This window comes from Leptodactylus fuscus, chromosome 6, assembly GCF_031893055.1.
Source record: "Leptodactylus fuscus isolate aLepFus1 chromosome 6, aLepFus1.hap2, whole genome shotgun sequence".
NCBI classification, from domain to species: domain Eukaryota; kingdom Metazoa; phylum Chordata; class Amphibia; order Anura; family Leptodactylidae; genus Leptodactylus; species Leptodactylus fuscus.
Window position 1 is genome coordinate 76,912,649 of NC_134270.1, and position 18,348 is coordinate 76,930,996.

Genomic DNA, 18,348 nt, shown 5'->3' on the forward strand with positions numbered 1-18,348 from the left:
CATCTGTGTAATCTCATACACTTTCAACCATAGCAAACCACAAAACTTCCTACTGCCCTCTACAGCCAGGCCCTAACCCCACACAATCACATTTACAGATACTTTAAGACTTATAATTTCCCATTTCAATTCAAACGACTACAATTTCCCCTTAAGTTGGCTTTTACAATGACCATTAATAAATCCCAAGGACAAACGCTGAAAGTAGCAGGAATACATTTGGCCACACCAGGCTTCTCACATGGACAAATTTATGTGGCTTGCTCAAGAGTATCCTGTGCCCAAAACTTACATGTCCTGGTGGAAAATAACAAATCATACAATGTCGTATATTGAAGTATATTCACTTGAAATACCTCTGTCCCAAAGACACTATGTACAGTTTATACCAACACCGTATAGCAGCTGAGATACAAATTACATTCAACACAAAAGTCTCATGTGCTCTCAGAATTACAGCAAAAACAAGATACAAAGTTACATTTCATATCCCATACCTTATACACACTACTAAAACCTTACCCGCGCCTGTATTTACCCACTTCTACAATCATCGCAGACGAAGTCGTGGGTACCAGCTAGTTATTTATATGTCTGCGTAAGGCTCCATGTATAGGTCCAAGTGTGCCATCTGAGGATACATCCAATAGTCTATTCTGTTACAATGACAGAGTAGGTTCTATCCTGCTCTGTTTTATCACTATGGATCGGAAGCCTCAATGGAGGTAAGTGCATCACATCAAGACGTAACTATCACTGTATTTTTCAGCATGTGCGAAAGATTAGGGAGCCTTTACATGGAGTAAACACTCTGCTCATTCTGAACGTAAACTCTTTCAGAGTGAGCGGCATTAAAACAGATCCCATTGATTTCTATGGGTGCCAGCATACGCACTCTCCCCATTGAAATCAATGGGAGGCATTTTTACCTATTGCTTTCAATGTGATATGAGTTTACGTTCAGAATGAGCGGAGCGTTTACTCCGTGTGAAGGCTCCCTTACTCAGCTTTCAGACACTTTGATTAATCTGGAGCAGGATTTCTCTCTGCTGCCTTCAGTTTGAGAACACTAGACCCCATTAGTCATTGGTATCCACCAATGTCCATGTGTACTGTTTTAGCAGTCCAACCCTCAGTTCTTCGGGTCCCAACCATTTTCATGGAGAGAAACAAAAAAAATATATATATATATTTTTATGTAAGTTAGATGAAAGGGCTTAATGGGAGAGTCTTCACTTGCTGGAGCTTTATTCTCTGCTCTAGATAACCATCCCTAACTTGTGCCCAGCTCTTCCACTCCATTGCTTTAGTGACATCTTCCACTTTGCCTTCAGTTACCTAGAATGGAGTGTGAAGCCCAGGCAGAAGAAACACCCCTAAAACACTTTTCAGCTAATTTACATAAGAATGAAGCACAGATTTTCACCCCAACTTTCTCTTTACCTGTGAAATATATGATGATAGCCCTTTGATGTCTTAGCACATCAACACATGGCCAGCTTGAACCAGTACCATCCTTTCCTGATGGGAGGACACTGCAATTTTTTTTCTCAACATACCTCTAAACCTATGGCTTGAATTTGGAAAAAAATAAAAAATCATATTTGATTTATCACTAAAGAAGGTTTCGGTGGATGTGCATATGAAACTGGTGGGTTCGGTACCTAAAACAAGGTTAAGAATCACTGGTCTAAAGAATAGGTGGGAGACCACAAGAATAGAGTTTGAGAAGCTGTGTGTAAACAGTCTAATAACTTTTTTGCCTCCCTGTGGATTTCTTGTGTAGAAAATGTAAAAAGACATTCCATCCTACAATTAAATTCTAACAAGATATCAATAAAATTTTAATTTCCACATTTTTTTTTTATTGGTTTGTTCAAAATAATTCACTGTGGACAGCATAAAGGGTACACATTGTTCAAATGGCTCAATAAAAAACCAAAACAAAAAAAACCCTCCATCCTATAGGGCATCTTGCAAAGGTCTGTGGCAATACAAAGTCCAATTTCTTACAAATTACAAAAGGATTTACTGTCCTGATATTGGGACATTATTCTGGGGGATTTACCATAAAATGTATGCCATGCAAGAAAAGTGGCATGGTTCATATCAGCCAAAAAAAAACAAAAGTGTACAGCTTGAAAGGGAACGTTACAAAATGTTAACAGATGGCACTGAATGGTTTCCCACTACCCTATACATGGCCCCACAGTGGGCATTTTACTTGGTAGTGAGAGTCCCGTATCTGAAGTGGTGTTATTTCATAAAGTTTGGTAACTTTGGTGTCACATGTTATCAGATATAGTTTTTACGGAGACAAAACCTTATAACAAAGATGTAGCTTTGGGCCTTGTCTAGCAAATCGTCTACTGCAACCAATCACAGCCCAGCTTTAATTTCACAAGAGCAGTTTAACAAATGAAAGCTGAGCTCTGACTGGTGGCCGTCCATAGACAGTTCAGAAGGAGGCTAAAGGATACAGATGGAAGTTCTCCCATGTAGTTAGCACATACATACTACCCCCAGATGGCAGCAGCCCTATTTCCTGAGCACCAGAGTCTTCAGTAAGTATTTACACAGTTTCAGTCCCCTATTGCCACAATTGGAGTCCAATCTGAAAGTAACCAGCAATGTGCTGGGTGTTATACGCTCGTTCAGAAGCAGAAAGGCTAAAAGTCTGTTTAAAATTCATCATGCCGCCTTGTCAAGTCTTCACCGTAGTTTGTTGCTTGACTACCCACAAACATGTTCCAATTGTCCAGGATTTCCTTCTTTGTGAGTTTATCATCCTAAAGAAAAATGAAATCTCTGATATGAAAGTGTCAGAACATAAACGCAAACATATATGCAAAAGATATTCTGTGGTAACGCTTCACTGACATTTAGCCCACTAGAGACATTAGTCTATTACTTTTTTTAATATAAAGAAACACTGGTTAAAACTACTATACTGTGTTGAGTCTCCTCTGCCTAAGGGGGGCAGAGCATGACAGGTATAATTTTGGTGTCCTATGAATAGCTATGTGATACTCCACCCCCTTTTTTAAGCCTCTTCCCAAAATCTACAGCAGATATCAGACCATTTACCTTTTCTGACTGACTAGTGTAAATAAAGCAGAGTACTGTCACCATCACCGGATAAGACTCCGATCTTTCATGTCCTCTAACACCAGCTGTACTACATACCTCTAGAAATCTGACTGTGCAGTAAAATCAGCGCAGTGTTGGTTTTGCTGGTATCTGCCCCAGTTGTAGAGGTATCTGTGCTGTTAGTACAGGGATCAGTACTGAAACTAATTTTACAGCTCAGAGTTATCGCTAGACAGTGAGGAATGGCCCCCTGACCTTAAACTTTTATGATCTTGCACTGTGAGGATCCATTCACATAGAGTAAATGCATGCTCATTTTGGCAAAATACACATGTAAAAAAATACACGTGTAAAAATAAGACTCCCATTGACTTCAATGATATACCCGTGTAAAAAAAAAAACCCCATCAAAATACACGTGTAAAATGTCATTGAAATCAATTGGAGTCTTATTTTTACATGTGTATTTTGCCAAAATGAGCGCGTGTTTACTCCGTGTGAATGGACCCAAAGTGGTGTGACGTTACTCAACGCTTAGCAATGATGCCGAGCTGTAAGGTAGGCCCTTCTTAAAGTGCAGGGTTATCTGTACTGAAACTAACCCCTCTAATAGCTCTGAAACTGGGGCACATACTGGCATACTGAATTCTGTGTTTGGTATTCCGTTCGGGGAGTCCGCATAGGGACCCCCATGGGGGTCTATGGGGTCCGTGTGCTTTCACTGGCACACAGCTTGCAGTTGCGTTCGGTATTCCGTTCGGGGGAGGGACAGACAGAATACCAACGCAGTTGTGAGCGAGGGGTAACATAGCCGCTGTAAGAGGACATGAAAGGGCCTCTTTAACTATGACAAAGGAATCTGTCACCTCTTTCACTTACTGTGCAATTTCCAATTCATTCTGTGCGCCTAGCTGAGATAGTGGTAGCCAAGAGCTTCCTGATGGCTCCTGGACCTGCACTGCCTCGGGTAGAATTTACTATAAACCTAATGATTTTTCCATAGAACTGCAATATTGATGATAACCTGTTTAAGCTGAATACAATGTTGAGCAGTAAGCTTACTAGCCTAATATAAATGTATATGACTTTTTGATAAATTTTTAGTCCATACTTTGAGAGGCAAGAGGGCAATCGTTGTCTCTGCCCCCCCCCCCAATCCCCCCCTCCCCTTACAATGTTCATTGTGTGGGTTAACTAATGGTTTCAGGTTTAGATTTTTTTCTTATGGATGTGGAAATGCCAAAATTTTTGGGTTTTCACTTTTTTTAAAAACATTTTTTTTTTCCTATATATAGAGGGGGACATGAATCAGCGATCTTCTAATACAGAAGTATTGGTGTGTATCAAGGCCTTAAGCCTTTTCATAGACTGGAACTAGATCAGAAGACCTTTATAGGAGATTACAGGGGCTACGGAACAGATCCAAGGCTGATGAAATAACACCATGTTACAGGGAAGGTACACATAAATCATGGGTCAAGGAGGGGTTAAAGAAGTACTAGTTATGGAGCAAACTAGTGATTTGTTCCCTATCGAACTGTAGAACGTCTAAAGTGGCTGTTAGGACATGCTGGGAGTGTTTTGCAGTAGATGAAGAGCCATATTCTTCATATGTGCCAGCATAGCACATGGAGTATATGTCTAATTTATCCTGTAAGGCTCCATCAGGCTGGTATACATCAGTAATGGCATAGGTATATAAGGGTATGCTGAAAAACTCCCATTCACAAAATGTATCATATACTGATGACCACTCACCTTGTCTTTGTCAGATTCGTAGATAAGATGCTTGGCCTCCAAATCTGCATGGTCATAGTCGTGTGGATGGATCCAGTGGCTTATCTCAGATCGGTCCATCTTTCCATCCTTATTCAAGTCACGGTGATCCAAAAACTGCTGGCGCTCAGTTTTAACCCATTCAGGCTCTGGTTCATCGGCTTCAGGTGTGTACATGTCAGCTGAGGAACACAATGAATTATGAAGGGATGAATATTCCAATATAACAGGTTACAATAGTTATTGGTCAGGATAACCTCTTTATCAACCAAGCTTACCAATGTATTCATTGACATCCACTGTACCATCTCCATTTTTATCTATATCCTCAATGGTTTCCTGCAGAAAGACAACAATGTAAACTTTACTAATGCAAGTGAAAAGGTTTATATTACTTTATTGAGAGTCACCCCTAAGGCTTATATTGGGCATACTCTGGCTATGGCTCATTTTATGTCCTTTTGCATTTTAATAAGCTCCCAGGGAATCTACCACTACCTTTGTTCATATGCAGTTAGTGATGATGTATAGGGCAATACATAAGTTTATTAAAAGATATCTTTCCTTAGCTTTAGCGATATATCAGTTTGCAGAAATGAAACCTTTATATTTTATGTAAAAGAGCTAGATGGTGCATCTGGTACATGTGTGACACTCTTACTGTACAAAATTGATTTCTACAAATAGACATATTGTTGAAGCAAGTAAACTAAACTTCTTGTTATAAATTTTTTAAAATCTGTAGTATGGGTGATAATAGGAAACACTAATATATACCTGCACAGCCGCTGCAGTTCGAGACAGCGACAGTGCAGGAATTTATACATTCTCACTGTATCTCAGCAATACAAGGAGAGCATTGATCACTAATGTGCACTACATACCAGCTCAATATCACAGAGGAGGGACAAGGATTGCAGAGAGGAGCCAGCCCACAGTATTACATATGGTCACTTATCCATGTCCCTGCAGGAAGGGTAAAACTAAACCATTGTTCCTGGCTTAGCCCTGAGCTAGGACTCCCCGCACCACTACTGTCCTGTACTGAAAACATTAGTACAGTACTAGACAGTATTCCTATGGGGAGGCAGGGTCTGCTAGTATTATAGGTAATGATGCTTTGAATCCTGGTTCTGACTCAGTGTTCAGTCCAGGAAATACATTTAAGTATTTCACTAGCTGAATAAACCCATGGGAAGCCAGTCTTAACAGAGACTTTTTTCCTGTAAATGGCCCCACTTCCCCAGCCAAGAAAAAAAAAAAAAAAAAAAAAAAAAAAAAACGCACCGTGACTACAATGTCTTGCATATAATCAAACTCTTCTGGGTGAAGGAATGCTGTGAACTCCTCCCTGGTAGCGATCAGGTCACCATCTTTGTCTGCTTGCTTGAATCTTCTCTCATCACGCTTCATCATTTGTCTGTATCTATCTTTATCAAGGACATCATAAAACTCCTCTTCCCCTAAGACATACAAGACACTGGTTATCAGCGATAATTCAAATTGATCGGAAATAATGACCGTCACCAAGCACCTCATAACTTACATGCCAGATATGATTGTTATTATTAAAGGGGTCTTCCACGATTTTGATCCTTAGAATATGGGATCAATATCAGATCACTAGGGGTCCAAAACCTTGCACCTTCAATCAGCGGTTTGCAGCAGCTCCATTGCCTGTAGTGGCCACGCTGGGTTAGTGTAGCTCAGCTCTCATTAAAGTGCAGTAACCAAGCTTGACCACTACACTGTGTACTGCCAGTTGTTGCTGGAGCCATGCTTTGTGTGAAAAGCAGATTAATGGGGTGCCAGATGTTGGAGCCCCCAATCTGATATTGAGGACCTAGCCTAAGAATAAGTCTTAATCCTAGAATATTCCTTTAAGGGATTCTATTATTAGATTTAGGCATATTTGCCTAACAACAAATTGGAATAGCCCCCGTTATATACAGTATCCCGCCTCCTCTAGCCGCTACACGATCCTTCATGTGAAGAGATCCTTCTCTTATTCTTTGCTGAGTTAGCAGCAGCCTCCTACACAGCGAAGAATAAGAAAAGAAGGCTATCTACACATGAAGGGGTGGGTACCGGATATGACAGAGGTATGCCCCCTGTGCTCCGTGCACGGAATTAGCATATAAGAATAAACTATTTCAAAAACGGTGTCGGCTAAAAGCTAAAGAAAGGTAGAGCTAGAATAGCCTTTCTAAAGGCTATTCCAAATTGTTGTTAGGCAAATTTGCCTAAATCTAATAATAGAATCCCTTTAACAATAGAAGCCAGAACTGAGACACTGGTTATGAGCAGGGCTGGCCTGAGGAGATGGGATATTATGGTGAATTCCTTGGTGTTTTAAATAAGAATCATGCCCCACCACCTCAGACTTCACACTAGGCATAGCATGGTTTGGTTCTCAGTATTCCCTAAAATTAGTTTAAAAGATCCATTTGTATTTCCACAAAATCCCCAGCTGAGATCTGGTTTTATTTCCTCCACTATATAACCCTCTAACATGCATAGTAAGAGAATGAAAGCATAATGGTGCTAGGAGCAAGCATTCCCACCCAAACTGCAGCCCAGCCAGTCAAGAAAGCCAATGTGCACACCGACAAGAAAAATATGGGTGTATACTCAAGAAGGTCTCTTAAGCTATAAGCTTGCAGATAGGCTATGTAATGTAATGTTTGCAATGGACTAAGGCAGGGGTAGGAAACCTTCAGCTCTCCAGCAGTTGCAAAACTACATCTCCCAGCATGCATACTTGCTCTGCTGTTCTTGGAACTCCCATAGAAGTGAATGGTGCATGATGGGAATTGTAGTTTGACAGCAGCTGGAGAGCCGAAGGTTCCCTACCCCTGGATTAAGGGAAGATTTTCCTAATGCCTAATGGTGGGAAGTACAAAGATATTGCAGAAATTACTTCTATTAATATCAGGATATGGTTATACTATTTTAAAGATGGAGAGGGACAAGTATAGGCAACACCCAGTAACAGCTACACAAGTTGTCAAAGTAAATACATGCATATTAGAAAAATCAATGCAGATCATGCAGATTAACCTTCTTTGAATTTGGCTGTATACAAGTTAAAGAGATTCTCCACCTAAATGAACTTGTGCAGGTGCAGGCCAACATGCGCTATGTCAGGACTGCTGTCACTTGTTTGACAGAGGAGTTATCAACCACAGGCGACGCATGTCCCTAGCACCCAACCTGCGTGAGATTTAGGTCTCTAATCCAATTAACAGCGGCATGAAAACCAAGAGCGGTCAGCACTCAAAGCAAGATTAGCACATTTAGGTGAAGAGTATCTTTAAGAAGCGGCAGTTTGACAGAAGCTCTCCTCACTGAAGACAAGTAATGCTCTCATCCCCTTACCTGCTGCATACCCATAAGTAGTGTTCTTGTACTCTTCCCAGGAGATTGCATTGTCCTTGTTCTTATCGTAATCTGCCCAGTGTTTGTTCACATTCTCATAGATGTATCGATTCTGGCTGTGTGTGATCCAGTCTTTCAGCTCTTCGCCAGTAATAAAGCCATCCTTATTCTTGTCTATCTTATCAACTATCTTCCTGTGGGTGAAAGTGGAAACAACAGTTAACCAGGAAGAGAGGGCTCATACCTAGGAGATGGGAATAAGTCTGCTTGGAGTACTCCTCCCAAGACACAGATCCATCGCGGTTCTTATCGTGCAGCAGCACCTGCTTATCCACATCCTCTGAGACAAATCGTCTATGCACAAACTTGATCCAGGCCAAGAGCTCAGGTGCTGTGACATAGGAGTCATTATTACTGTCAATCTTATCAACTATCTTCCTGCAATGAACCAAAAACTGCACATGTTAATAGCTGGCGTGCCAGACAAGAGTTACACTTTCACTGCTTTCATACAACCCCCCCCACACACACACACTTCATATGCTCAGTTCACATCTACCCTGGGTTCTCAGTCGTACGGGTCCGCCAAGGGACCCGAAATATGGAGAGCTGGACTGCTTAACTGCAGTTACACTTGGACACCAAAGGACCACATTGCCTAGAGTCTGCCAGTTTCATACTGAAATAGGAGGAAAGAAAAATCAGCGCAAATGTGAACTTAGCTTTAGAACACGTTTATCATAGAGGGGTAACTGACCTCAGGACTACCCTGCAGCAGCAATACCTTGCATGTCTATTGACAGACTCTACCATGTTCTGCATATTGCAGATGAACCACCCAAGTGGGATAAAAAGCATTCACTATAGTTATGGCTTCACACACCACAGTAAAACTAAGGAGTCACTAAGCTGCCCTGAACTTTTCCACCATTACTATAAATCTGACTTAGGGTTGCAAACTGTCAAGGTTTGCCAAAACATCAGCACACTGTCGCATTTCACTTGCTCATCGCATTTCATTACCAGAATACTTCCTGGACATCTGCGATACAACAGTATCAAATCACAAAACGTGGAGTAACACTTTGTGATACAGACACAATGAACTTTCAGAACATTTTATAATATATATATATTTTTTCATCTATTATATCGGAGGAGTGTGCGGTAGTTCTTTCATTTTATACTTTAACTGGAATTCCTCTTCATTTCCCACTACGTATATTTGTCCGTGGTCTAATCGCGACAGGATGCCGATGAGCTTTCCATCCCGATTTTCCAATCCAGATTAAGTCCAGATGAATGGGCCTAATCAGCAGGGTGTCTCGGCCACAGATCAAGCAGGATGGGTTTTTTTTGCAGGTCCTGCTGCAATCTCTGCTTCCCATTGGGGAGACAGATTCTGGACGGAATCTGCTGCGGATTCTGGGGTGGAATCCATCCCCAAAGCTTCAGAAAATTCCTCTGTGTGAACATACCCTAAGGTTTATTTCTATAACCACACCAACAAAGATGGACCTTATACAACTGCTGGTTGATTCTTCTTCCAGTTGACAGCTATTCCTCCTGAGTCCCTCACACGCATGCATGCTGGTCCACTGTGTAAACACTTCTACCTCTTGTGTCACCCCTTCTACCACAGACTGTAAGCAGTACAATTATGTGAATTGATTTATTACTCTGTAATGTCTCATTTTGATAGTACATGAACCCAATGGTTTGTAAAGTATTCCAATGGGAACATGGTCATAGGCCCCAGGCTGTGACTTATCTCCTAAGGGTCTGCCATCATAGGAGGGTTGGGACACCCACATACATGTTATATGGTAGGCCACTTCTACCAAAATCTGTGCGTTTAGTTGACATTCATTGGCTATATAAGGACACTGTGTTAAAGGAACAGTAAACCTTTGATAATCAGATTTTGTTTATATTGGCCCCACTAGTAATACACTACTCCGAGACCTGGTAAAAGTGTTCATTTTCCATTCAGCACCATTGCAGGAGAAATGGAGTATTACATCATGATCATTGAAATCAGCAGACTATCCATGTAATACAAATATGCTGAGTCTTAAAGAGAAATACTACTTTTGTAGCTGCTCTCTGCTCATGGATTTTTAGTACATATAAAAAGTAAGAACAAGTGCAGACCCTTTTAAGTTATTGCCTTTACCTACTGTCAGTCAGAAATGGTTGCTTCTAAATTATTATTATAGGTTATAATGTAGACAGAACTAGTAGTAAAATCTGCACCACAATCTTCTCTTGATGTGCTATAAAAGACAAATTCTGCCCTCCATAACAGTGTGACCCAAGGTCATAGATTTTAGGCTACATGCACACAGCCCCATGCATGTGCCAGGTCCGTGGTAAAACACACGATGGTACTGACACATTGGAACGGTGAAGTGGCAAGAGGATGAAAACTATTAGCACTTGGTAGTGAAGATACAGTGTTACATAGCAGTGGGGCACAGTGAAGTGCACAGAAGACTTCTGCATCCTTAAAGGGGTAACTTCTAAACAGTTGACATTCCTCCCTATTCTTAGCCCTCCTACTATAAGAAAAAAAAACCCATCTGGATACTGCCACGTTAACAATCTGGAATGTTCCTGAGTCCCCCCCCTTCCTCCCCTCCAGGCTCTTTGTAGGGTGGGAGATGTGTAGGCGGTCCCTCCTTTATGAAGGCTGTGCCTGGATTACAGCTGTACTTCATATGCCATCAATCCTTCTTCCTCTGTACAAAGTTCATTTAGACTAGGCTGGCACTCTGCTGGGCACCTCAATGTATTACAGACTGTGCCCATTTTGGAAACTCAGATCTAGGGGGTCATTTACTTGTCTTTTGTGCATTTGGAGCAAATAATTCCAAATTATATACATAGATCAAGACCATAAACTTAACCCCAGAGTCACAGTATGGTAGAGATCCCATATTCAGGCAGGACAGAGATGCCTTATTTCTGTGCTGCTAAGAACGGAAGAAATCTTGGATAACCTGTTGCTGAACTAGAAGTCTGAGATGACCCAACACCCACAACTGGCAAGACATTGTCAGAGAAGAAGTAAAACCCTTCATGTAGTGAATGTCATTGCTACATAAAACTCAAGTCCTCTGTAAAGTATGTGAGGTGGCAGCCATGGGTGGGGATCCCACCACTTCTGTACATGCAAATGAATGACAAGTCAAGAGACTTTGAGACTGAATAAGTCTTAATAAAACGGCTAAGACATTCTCACACATGAGAGACTACAAACGGTCAGAGCATGCTGGGAGATGTAGTTCTGACACAGTTAAAATATACTGTAGAACAATGCCCTGGAATGCCAGTCTTGATCTAGCCGTTGTACCACAAAGGCAGAGGACCTAGTAAAGAGACTGTTACATTCCAGCACTCTGGGCACACAGACTATTCTAATGCAACAATCAGCCATGAAAATTTAGTGATGCCAATGACCAGTCTGCCCAGTGCATGACAGGAATGGATTATAGAGCCCACCAGACAGTTCCCAAAGGCTTAAACACCATTTTCTTACCCCAGTCGCTCTTGGCTTTCTTCAGGAGTGAGCTGATCAAACGTCTTAGCTTCTTCTTTCCCTAGAAAGGCTTCATGGTCGTACTGGAAGTCTTTGCTGTCGTCATGTTTGTGGTCACTCAGGTCTTTGCTGTGGTGGACACGGTCTTTTTTCTCCTGAGCAGGTTTGCATGCCACCCAAGAGGCACAGATGGCCAGCACGAGAAGAACAGTAAGTGTCCGCATTGTCCTACCTGAAATACACCAATGGCATGTTACCACTTTACCCACTACCAAACTGGGCACCATTATATCAGGGTCAACAGTGGTCTCCAACCTGTGGCATTCTGGATGGGACAGAACTACAAATCCCTGCAGGCTGCTGAGAGTTGTAGTTCTGCAACATCTCAAAAGTAAGAGGATGTAGTCCCCTTCATGTTATCATTCCAGTCAGTCATTAATCCTTCTGCATGTACATAGTGGGGCACAGAAGTATAGGAGCCCCCCAGTGATGGAGACCCCTGCTGCCCACTGCCCTGGACATTACCTTTGTGATGCTCCTCCAGTCCCTGAGCCCAGCGGTCTGTCCGTATTGCCGGTGCACGGCCCCTTTAAAATGCTCGGCTAGAGTAGGCGTAGAAAAGGTGGATCCTCACTTCATTAGCATATTAGAACGCCTATGAGGGGCGTGGTCAGAGAAGGTTCTGGACTGAGCGCTGCTTTCTCAGTGGTCAGTGCTCGCCACGTTGACACGACCACGTGTGTGTGGAGCTCTTGTTTGGGCGCAGACTTGCTGCACGTGGGCGGGGCTGCTCGCTCTGTTGCCAAGCAGTCACCTACACGCTGTGGAGTTCGGTACTGGTGCCGGCCGCGGACAGAAAGGCTTGGCGGGTGTAGAAAGCCGGCAGATCTCAGAACAGCGCACAATGTGCGGCTCTGCGGTGCTTTATATGGAAAGTAGTGCTGCCAATAGAAATCAAATCACATTCAGGTTTCTCGGGTAGGGTTACACAGCAAGTTATCCCATCGCCATGTAAGGCTATTTCACATCTGCACTGGAGTCTCCAAGAAAATGTCCTGCACTGAGGACTGGTTCCTCTGAAAGTTTTAGGGCTAGTTCACACGTGGGCAAAGGGGAGGTTTTTGACAGCGGAATTCGCTTCAAAAACCTCTCCTTTAACATGGTGGTCTATGTAGACCACTAGCTTTTTTTTTCCTCCTAGCGTTTTCCGCCTGAAGAAGCGACATGACCTTTCTTCAGGCGGAAAACGCCTGAAGAATTGCATAGAAGTGAATGGGAGGCGAAAACCGCGCGGTAAAAAACCGCGCGGTTTTTTGCACACAAAAACCGCGCGGTTTTCTGCAAAAAACCGCGCGGTTTTCGCCTGCAGTTTCTATAGCACATATAGGAAAAAAAACCCTAGCGAAAACCGCTAGCGAAAACCGCGTCAAAAACCTCGTCAAAAACCGCGCGGAATGCAAAAAACAGCGTCAAAAAAACTCCTCGAGGTTTTTTACCTCGCACAAATAAGCTAGGCGGTTTTCACGTGTGAACTGACCCTTAAAAGGCCGCACACCCATCGGTCCTGGTTAAAATCAATGGGCCCATTGATCGCCGTGTATTACCGCTGTGTTACGCTAGGATCATACTAGCGTTTGGGTTTCTATTTTTCCGTTCGAAAAATGGAAACCCCATCTGCTTAATAAGCAGTTAGCTGCAGACCCCATGGAATAATGGGGTTCACTGGGTGTCCGTCCAGTTTCCACCTGAAATCTGCGAAGAGAAAAGTCCTGCTTGCAGGAATCCCCGAAAGCTAGTGTGAACCTAGTGTTAGTAAGTATTGCAGCAGTTCTTTCATAGACTTGAATGGGACAACGACTGTGGTACAAGCAATTGTGGCTATTGGAGCCAAACTCAGAAGTGGCTACATATAAAGTGGGAAATATATTGGAAGTGCTTATACTCAGTGCCGTGACTAAAGTCTTGTGGGCCCGGAGCATCTTTTATCCTGGTCCCCTACCTTATCCCTACTGCGAATTCTTGATAGTGATAGAATGGTGCTAAGGAGTTTAATCACACTAAGGGCCCCTTCACACGGCGTAAGCGGGCCACTCATTTAAACATGTATACACGTGTCCGAGCGCAGCGCTTCAAAACAGAGCCCATTGATTTCATTGATTGATATCGGCATATACTCACGCTTCCCATTGAAATCAATGGGTTCTGTTTTGAAGCGCCCCGCTCGGACACGTGTATACGTGTCTAAATGAGTGGCCCGCTTACGCCGTGTGAAGGGGCCCTTAGTGTGATTAGGGTAATCTGTGGGTCTCCTTGGTTTACGGTCCAGAAGGAATCTGTAATCTCAATACTGATGCCAGTGTTTATGGGCCCCCTGAGGGTAAGTTCACACGTAGTTTTTTGGTCAGGATTTTAAGGCCGTAACCACCTCAAAATCCTGACCAAAAAGATGGCTCCCATTGAAATGAATGGGAGCCGCTCAGGAGTTTTTCCCGGGAGCTGTTTCTTCCGGCTCCCAGAAAAAAAAGTGAGGTGCTCATTTTTCAGGCCGAGTCACCTGAAGTCAGCCTGAAGACACTCCCTCCTCCGGACTAGGCCCATTCATTGGGCCTAATCCAGAGTGGAGTGCGCAGCTGGATATCAGTGCAGTGCACCGGCCTCAAGTTCCGGACCAAAAATCGCCATGTGAACTTACCCTAAGGCTGCACCCCAACAAGTTATACCCCTGCTTATACTCCTCTCTTTTGCTTAATCCACACCTGCCTGTGGCTCAGAAACAGAAAAAGCACATCAAAATCTGCCATAGGCTAAGGCTTCATGTTGCGGAAACACAGCTTTTTTTGTAGCAGATTTTGATGCAATATTTTGAGCCAAAGCCAAGAATAGCTACAAAAGGAATGGGAAATATATAGGAAGCTCTAATACTTCTACCTTCTGCTCAATCCACTCCTGGCTTTGGCTCAAAAAAACGCAACAAAATCTGCAATATAAAAGCTGTATTTCCGCAATGTGGGGCTTCAGCCTTAGACTGAGACCCCACATTGCGGAAACGCAGCTTTCTTTGTTCCAGACTTTGTGGGTTTTTTGGGTTTTTTTTTTAGCTAAAGTCAAGAATGGCTACAAAAGGAACGGGATCTGCAGCACCAAATGTTTAGTCTGATGACCTGGATCAGGGGAGCCCTACTTACAAGTGTATTGGCTTGCTATGCATGCTTATACTGTGGACATCTATGCTAGAGCAGGGAGCTATAAAGTCCCTGCTCTGACATAGATGACTGCATGGAAGACGGGTGTGATGAAGTCACTTGTTTTGTTTTTTATTTATATGTTACAATTACATATTCTCTTTTGGTGTGTCGCTATGTGCGGCTTTCGCAGAGGCTTGATGGCTGCATTCAGCCTGTGAGGAACTTGCGCCTCCACTGTGTATTCTAGTGGGCGATGCAGGTGACATCATTAGAATCAGCTGCTCTAAGGCTAAGTTCACACGTGAAAAAAGCTAGCTGATTTTGTCACTGATTTTTAAGCCTCGCTTTTTTTGGACGCTGTTTTTTGCATTGGACGCTGTTTTTGACGCTGTTTTTGACGCTTTTTCGGTCGCTGTTTTTTTGAAGCTTTTTTTTTCCCTAGCCCATTTTTTAACTAGCCAGCCCACTGGGCATGGCCAAAACCAACCCCTTTTTGTCTGTAGGCGCCATTTTAGCACACATCTCCAACTGAGCAGAGATCACTGCTACTTCATAGCAAGCTGCTATCTTTGATATCAAAAAATAAAATTTCCTGGAGAGAAGGGAGCCCAATGAATGCTGCTGTATCCAGATGTGCTGTGCTGTGATGAGTACTGTCACAAAATGGCTGCAGGAAGCAGCCAACACCCATGGCCACTCCTCTGGGATGTCACTTCCAAAAGTGTGATAAAAAACAGCTAGCTGTTTCAGTCGCTGTTTTTGCCAAAACAGCTGCAAAAAAAAGCGACCAAAAACAGCTAGCTGTTTTTTCAGCGCCCAATAGACTCCAATTCATTTTTTCAGGCGGAAAACGCCTGAAGAAAGGTCATGTCGCTTCTTTTTCTGCTAGCAAAAAAAGCTAGCAATAAAAAAAGCTAGCAGAAAAAAAAAAGTTAGCAATTCACATAGGGCTCCATTTTATGGAGGCTGATTTGGCCGCGAAATCAGCTGTCAAAATCAGCGTCCATGTCCCCGTGTGAACTAGCCCTAAGAGCCTCCCTCATTGGAGTAGCTATGAGCTCGCTTACAGCGAGTCCTATGACTGCTACTAGTATAGTAGAGGGAACGACCCATGTTACCGGAATCTAACAGATATGGCACACCTTCTAGGGGTTGTTGATCCCTGGTCTAAAGTCCAGATAAGAGCAAAAGATAAGGCAGAAGAGTGCTGGTCCAAGTTAATGTAACACACAACGTGTTTCAGGAGACCGATGATTCCAGACCCACCAGGGGTGCCACACCAATCCAGAGGGGAAAGAGCCACATGCCTTCTCTCAACTATACCGGAATCCTCAGGATGGCATCCTCAGGCATCTGTTAATGATGCTTGGTGAAGACTCAATGTATTGAGCTGCAGACAAGAGCAGCAGATCTCCCAGGAAGTGACGATGGGTAAGTGTTTTTTTTTTTTTTTACATTTATTTATATGTCACAACTACATGGTGGACCAGTCAATGAAAATATTTCATTCATTTAGATCTAGGATGTGTTATTGGAGTGTTCCCTTTATTTTTTTGAGCAGTGTATTTATTAACTAATTTGGGTGGGTTGACTATCTGCTAAATAATAAAATTGCTAATTTCTCAAAATTTTCAGTGGTCCCCAGGCAAATGACTATGTCCCTGAGGGTGCCCCATTTGCCTTTGAGAAGGCAAATAATTGCCGAAACATCAACTCAGAGGGGAAGTGGGAAAAGCAGAGGGGGAACCAAGAGAGGCGACAAGACGAAAGGGGACAAAGGAGAAAGAGAACTACAGAAAAAAATGGGGGAAGAAAATATAATGCACAGTAAATCAGAGAACGCTAAAACTGTGAAACTACAACAATAGGCATAGCATCACTGAGACTGAGAAGTGGCTCCAAGAGAAGAAGCATAAAATGAGGAATGGAAAGAGGAATAATAGTAGAAGTCATTCCACAGTAGCCATACTTTCTGGAGGGCAGGCACTATCATCTGTCGGAGAGACACGACAGCTCTTTAGTTATGGGCAGGAGGCTGTATTCCTTCTGCAACTGGGGCTATATGCTAAAGAGGAAATCAGCTTCCTTATCAATAAAAAAAGGGAACACAATGTAAAAAAATAAAGAAAGAAAAAAGTAGAAAAGTAAAAAATTTAAATTAAAGTAAAAAATTTATAAAATAATACTCCAATAAGACACCCTTATTACAGGTTCTAACCCAACCCCCGACGACACCATACAAAATCAAAATGACCATAACAGAGAGGAAAAATCTTATAAAGTTTTTTTAGTAGCACTTTGTGCTATTAAAAAAAAATAAATATGAAAAGTGAAAAACAGACATATTTTCATTCATCTTTTGTTTATATTTTCCCGGATGTAAATTTAAAAAAAAAAAAAAATATACAAAAATAAAAACAACATAAAAATAAAGCCCTATGTCAGTAGGGGCCACACGGTGGCTCAGTGGGTAGCACTGCAGCCTTGCAGCACTGGAGTCCTGGTGTTCAAATCCCGCCAAGGGCATAAAACCATCTGCAAGGAGTTTGTATGTTCTCCCCGTGTTTGCATGGATTTCCATCCCATATTCCAAAAAAGACATACTGATAGGGAAAAATGTACATTGTGAGCTCTATGTGGGGCTCACAATCTACAAAAAAAAAAATAAAATAAAGCCCTATGTCTCATCAAAAAAAGGCGCAGCAATTAATTAAATAACCCAAATGATAAAAATGTTTTAGTCCTCAAAATCACAAATGCAAAAAACCCCAAAACATGTCTTGTCCAGGACCAGAAATTGGCCCGGTACTGAAGTGGTTAAAAATGTGATTCAAAAATATTCCTGGCACTAAGTTTCTCCCTAGAAAATTTGCTGTTCACTCCTTGTTACTAGGGACCCTACCCATAGATACAATAACCACCCTTGTCCATAGATATATTAAATAAGTAAGACATCTTCACAGTGACTGAAAGGAGGAGGGTCTGGTCTCTTCACACAGTGAAAACAGTTGGGAGGGGCTGATTCTCCTCACAGCCTCCACTCATATCTGTAAATTGCTGAAACTGAACTTTCTACAGCATCTCACAAGTCTTCTATGTACTTGTATCTACTTCTGGCTACTTGTGTGAGTAAAGATGGGATATTATTCAAAGACAGACAGCAGCATTACTGACTGTGCTCATAGATTGCCTTTTTTGTGACACGGATCTTATGCGCTGCATCAGACCTGCATGTTTTTGCAGCCTGGTGTTCCTGAATCTCCTATATTATGCTCACTTGGGCTTTTCTTTTCTTTGTTATTGTACAGTTTCTCATGGCAGAATTACATGTAAATAAAGCAGTACTAGGAGTAATGGACAAGGCAGGCAGGTTCACTT

At 42.4% G+C, this 18,348-nt stretch overlaps 1 protein-coding gene across 1 annotated transcript; it reads right to left on the reverse strand.

Moving 5' to 3' along the window:
* Positions 1–1,886: 1,886 nt before the first annotated feature.
* Positions 1,887–12,360, reverse strand: RCN3 (reticulocalbin 3). Its single transcript, XM_075280265.1, has 7 exons — positions 12,311–12,360; positions 11,786–12,017; positions 8,245–8,438; positions 6,154–6,329; positions 5,145–5,205; positions 4,849–5,048; positions 1,887–2,789 (listed from the first exon to the last, which is right to left on the reverse strand). Exons 2-7 carry the CDS (start codon positions 12,007–12,009, stop codon positions 2,682–2,684), a joined length of 963 nt encoding a protein of 320 aa, XP_075136366.1. The 5' UTR covers positions 12,010–12,017; positions 12,311–12,360; the 3' UTR covers positions 1,887–2,681.
* Between the last annotated feature and the right edge of the window lie 5,988 nt (positions 12,361–18,348).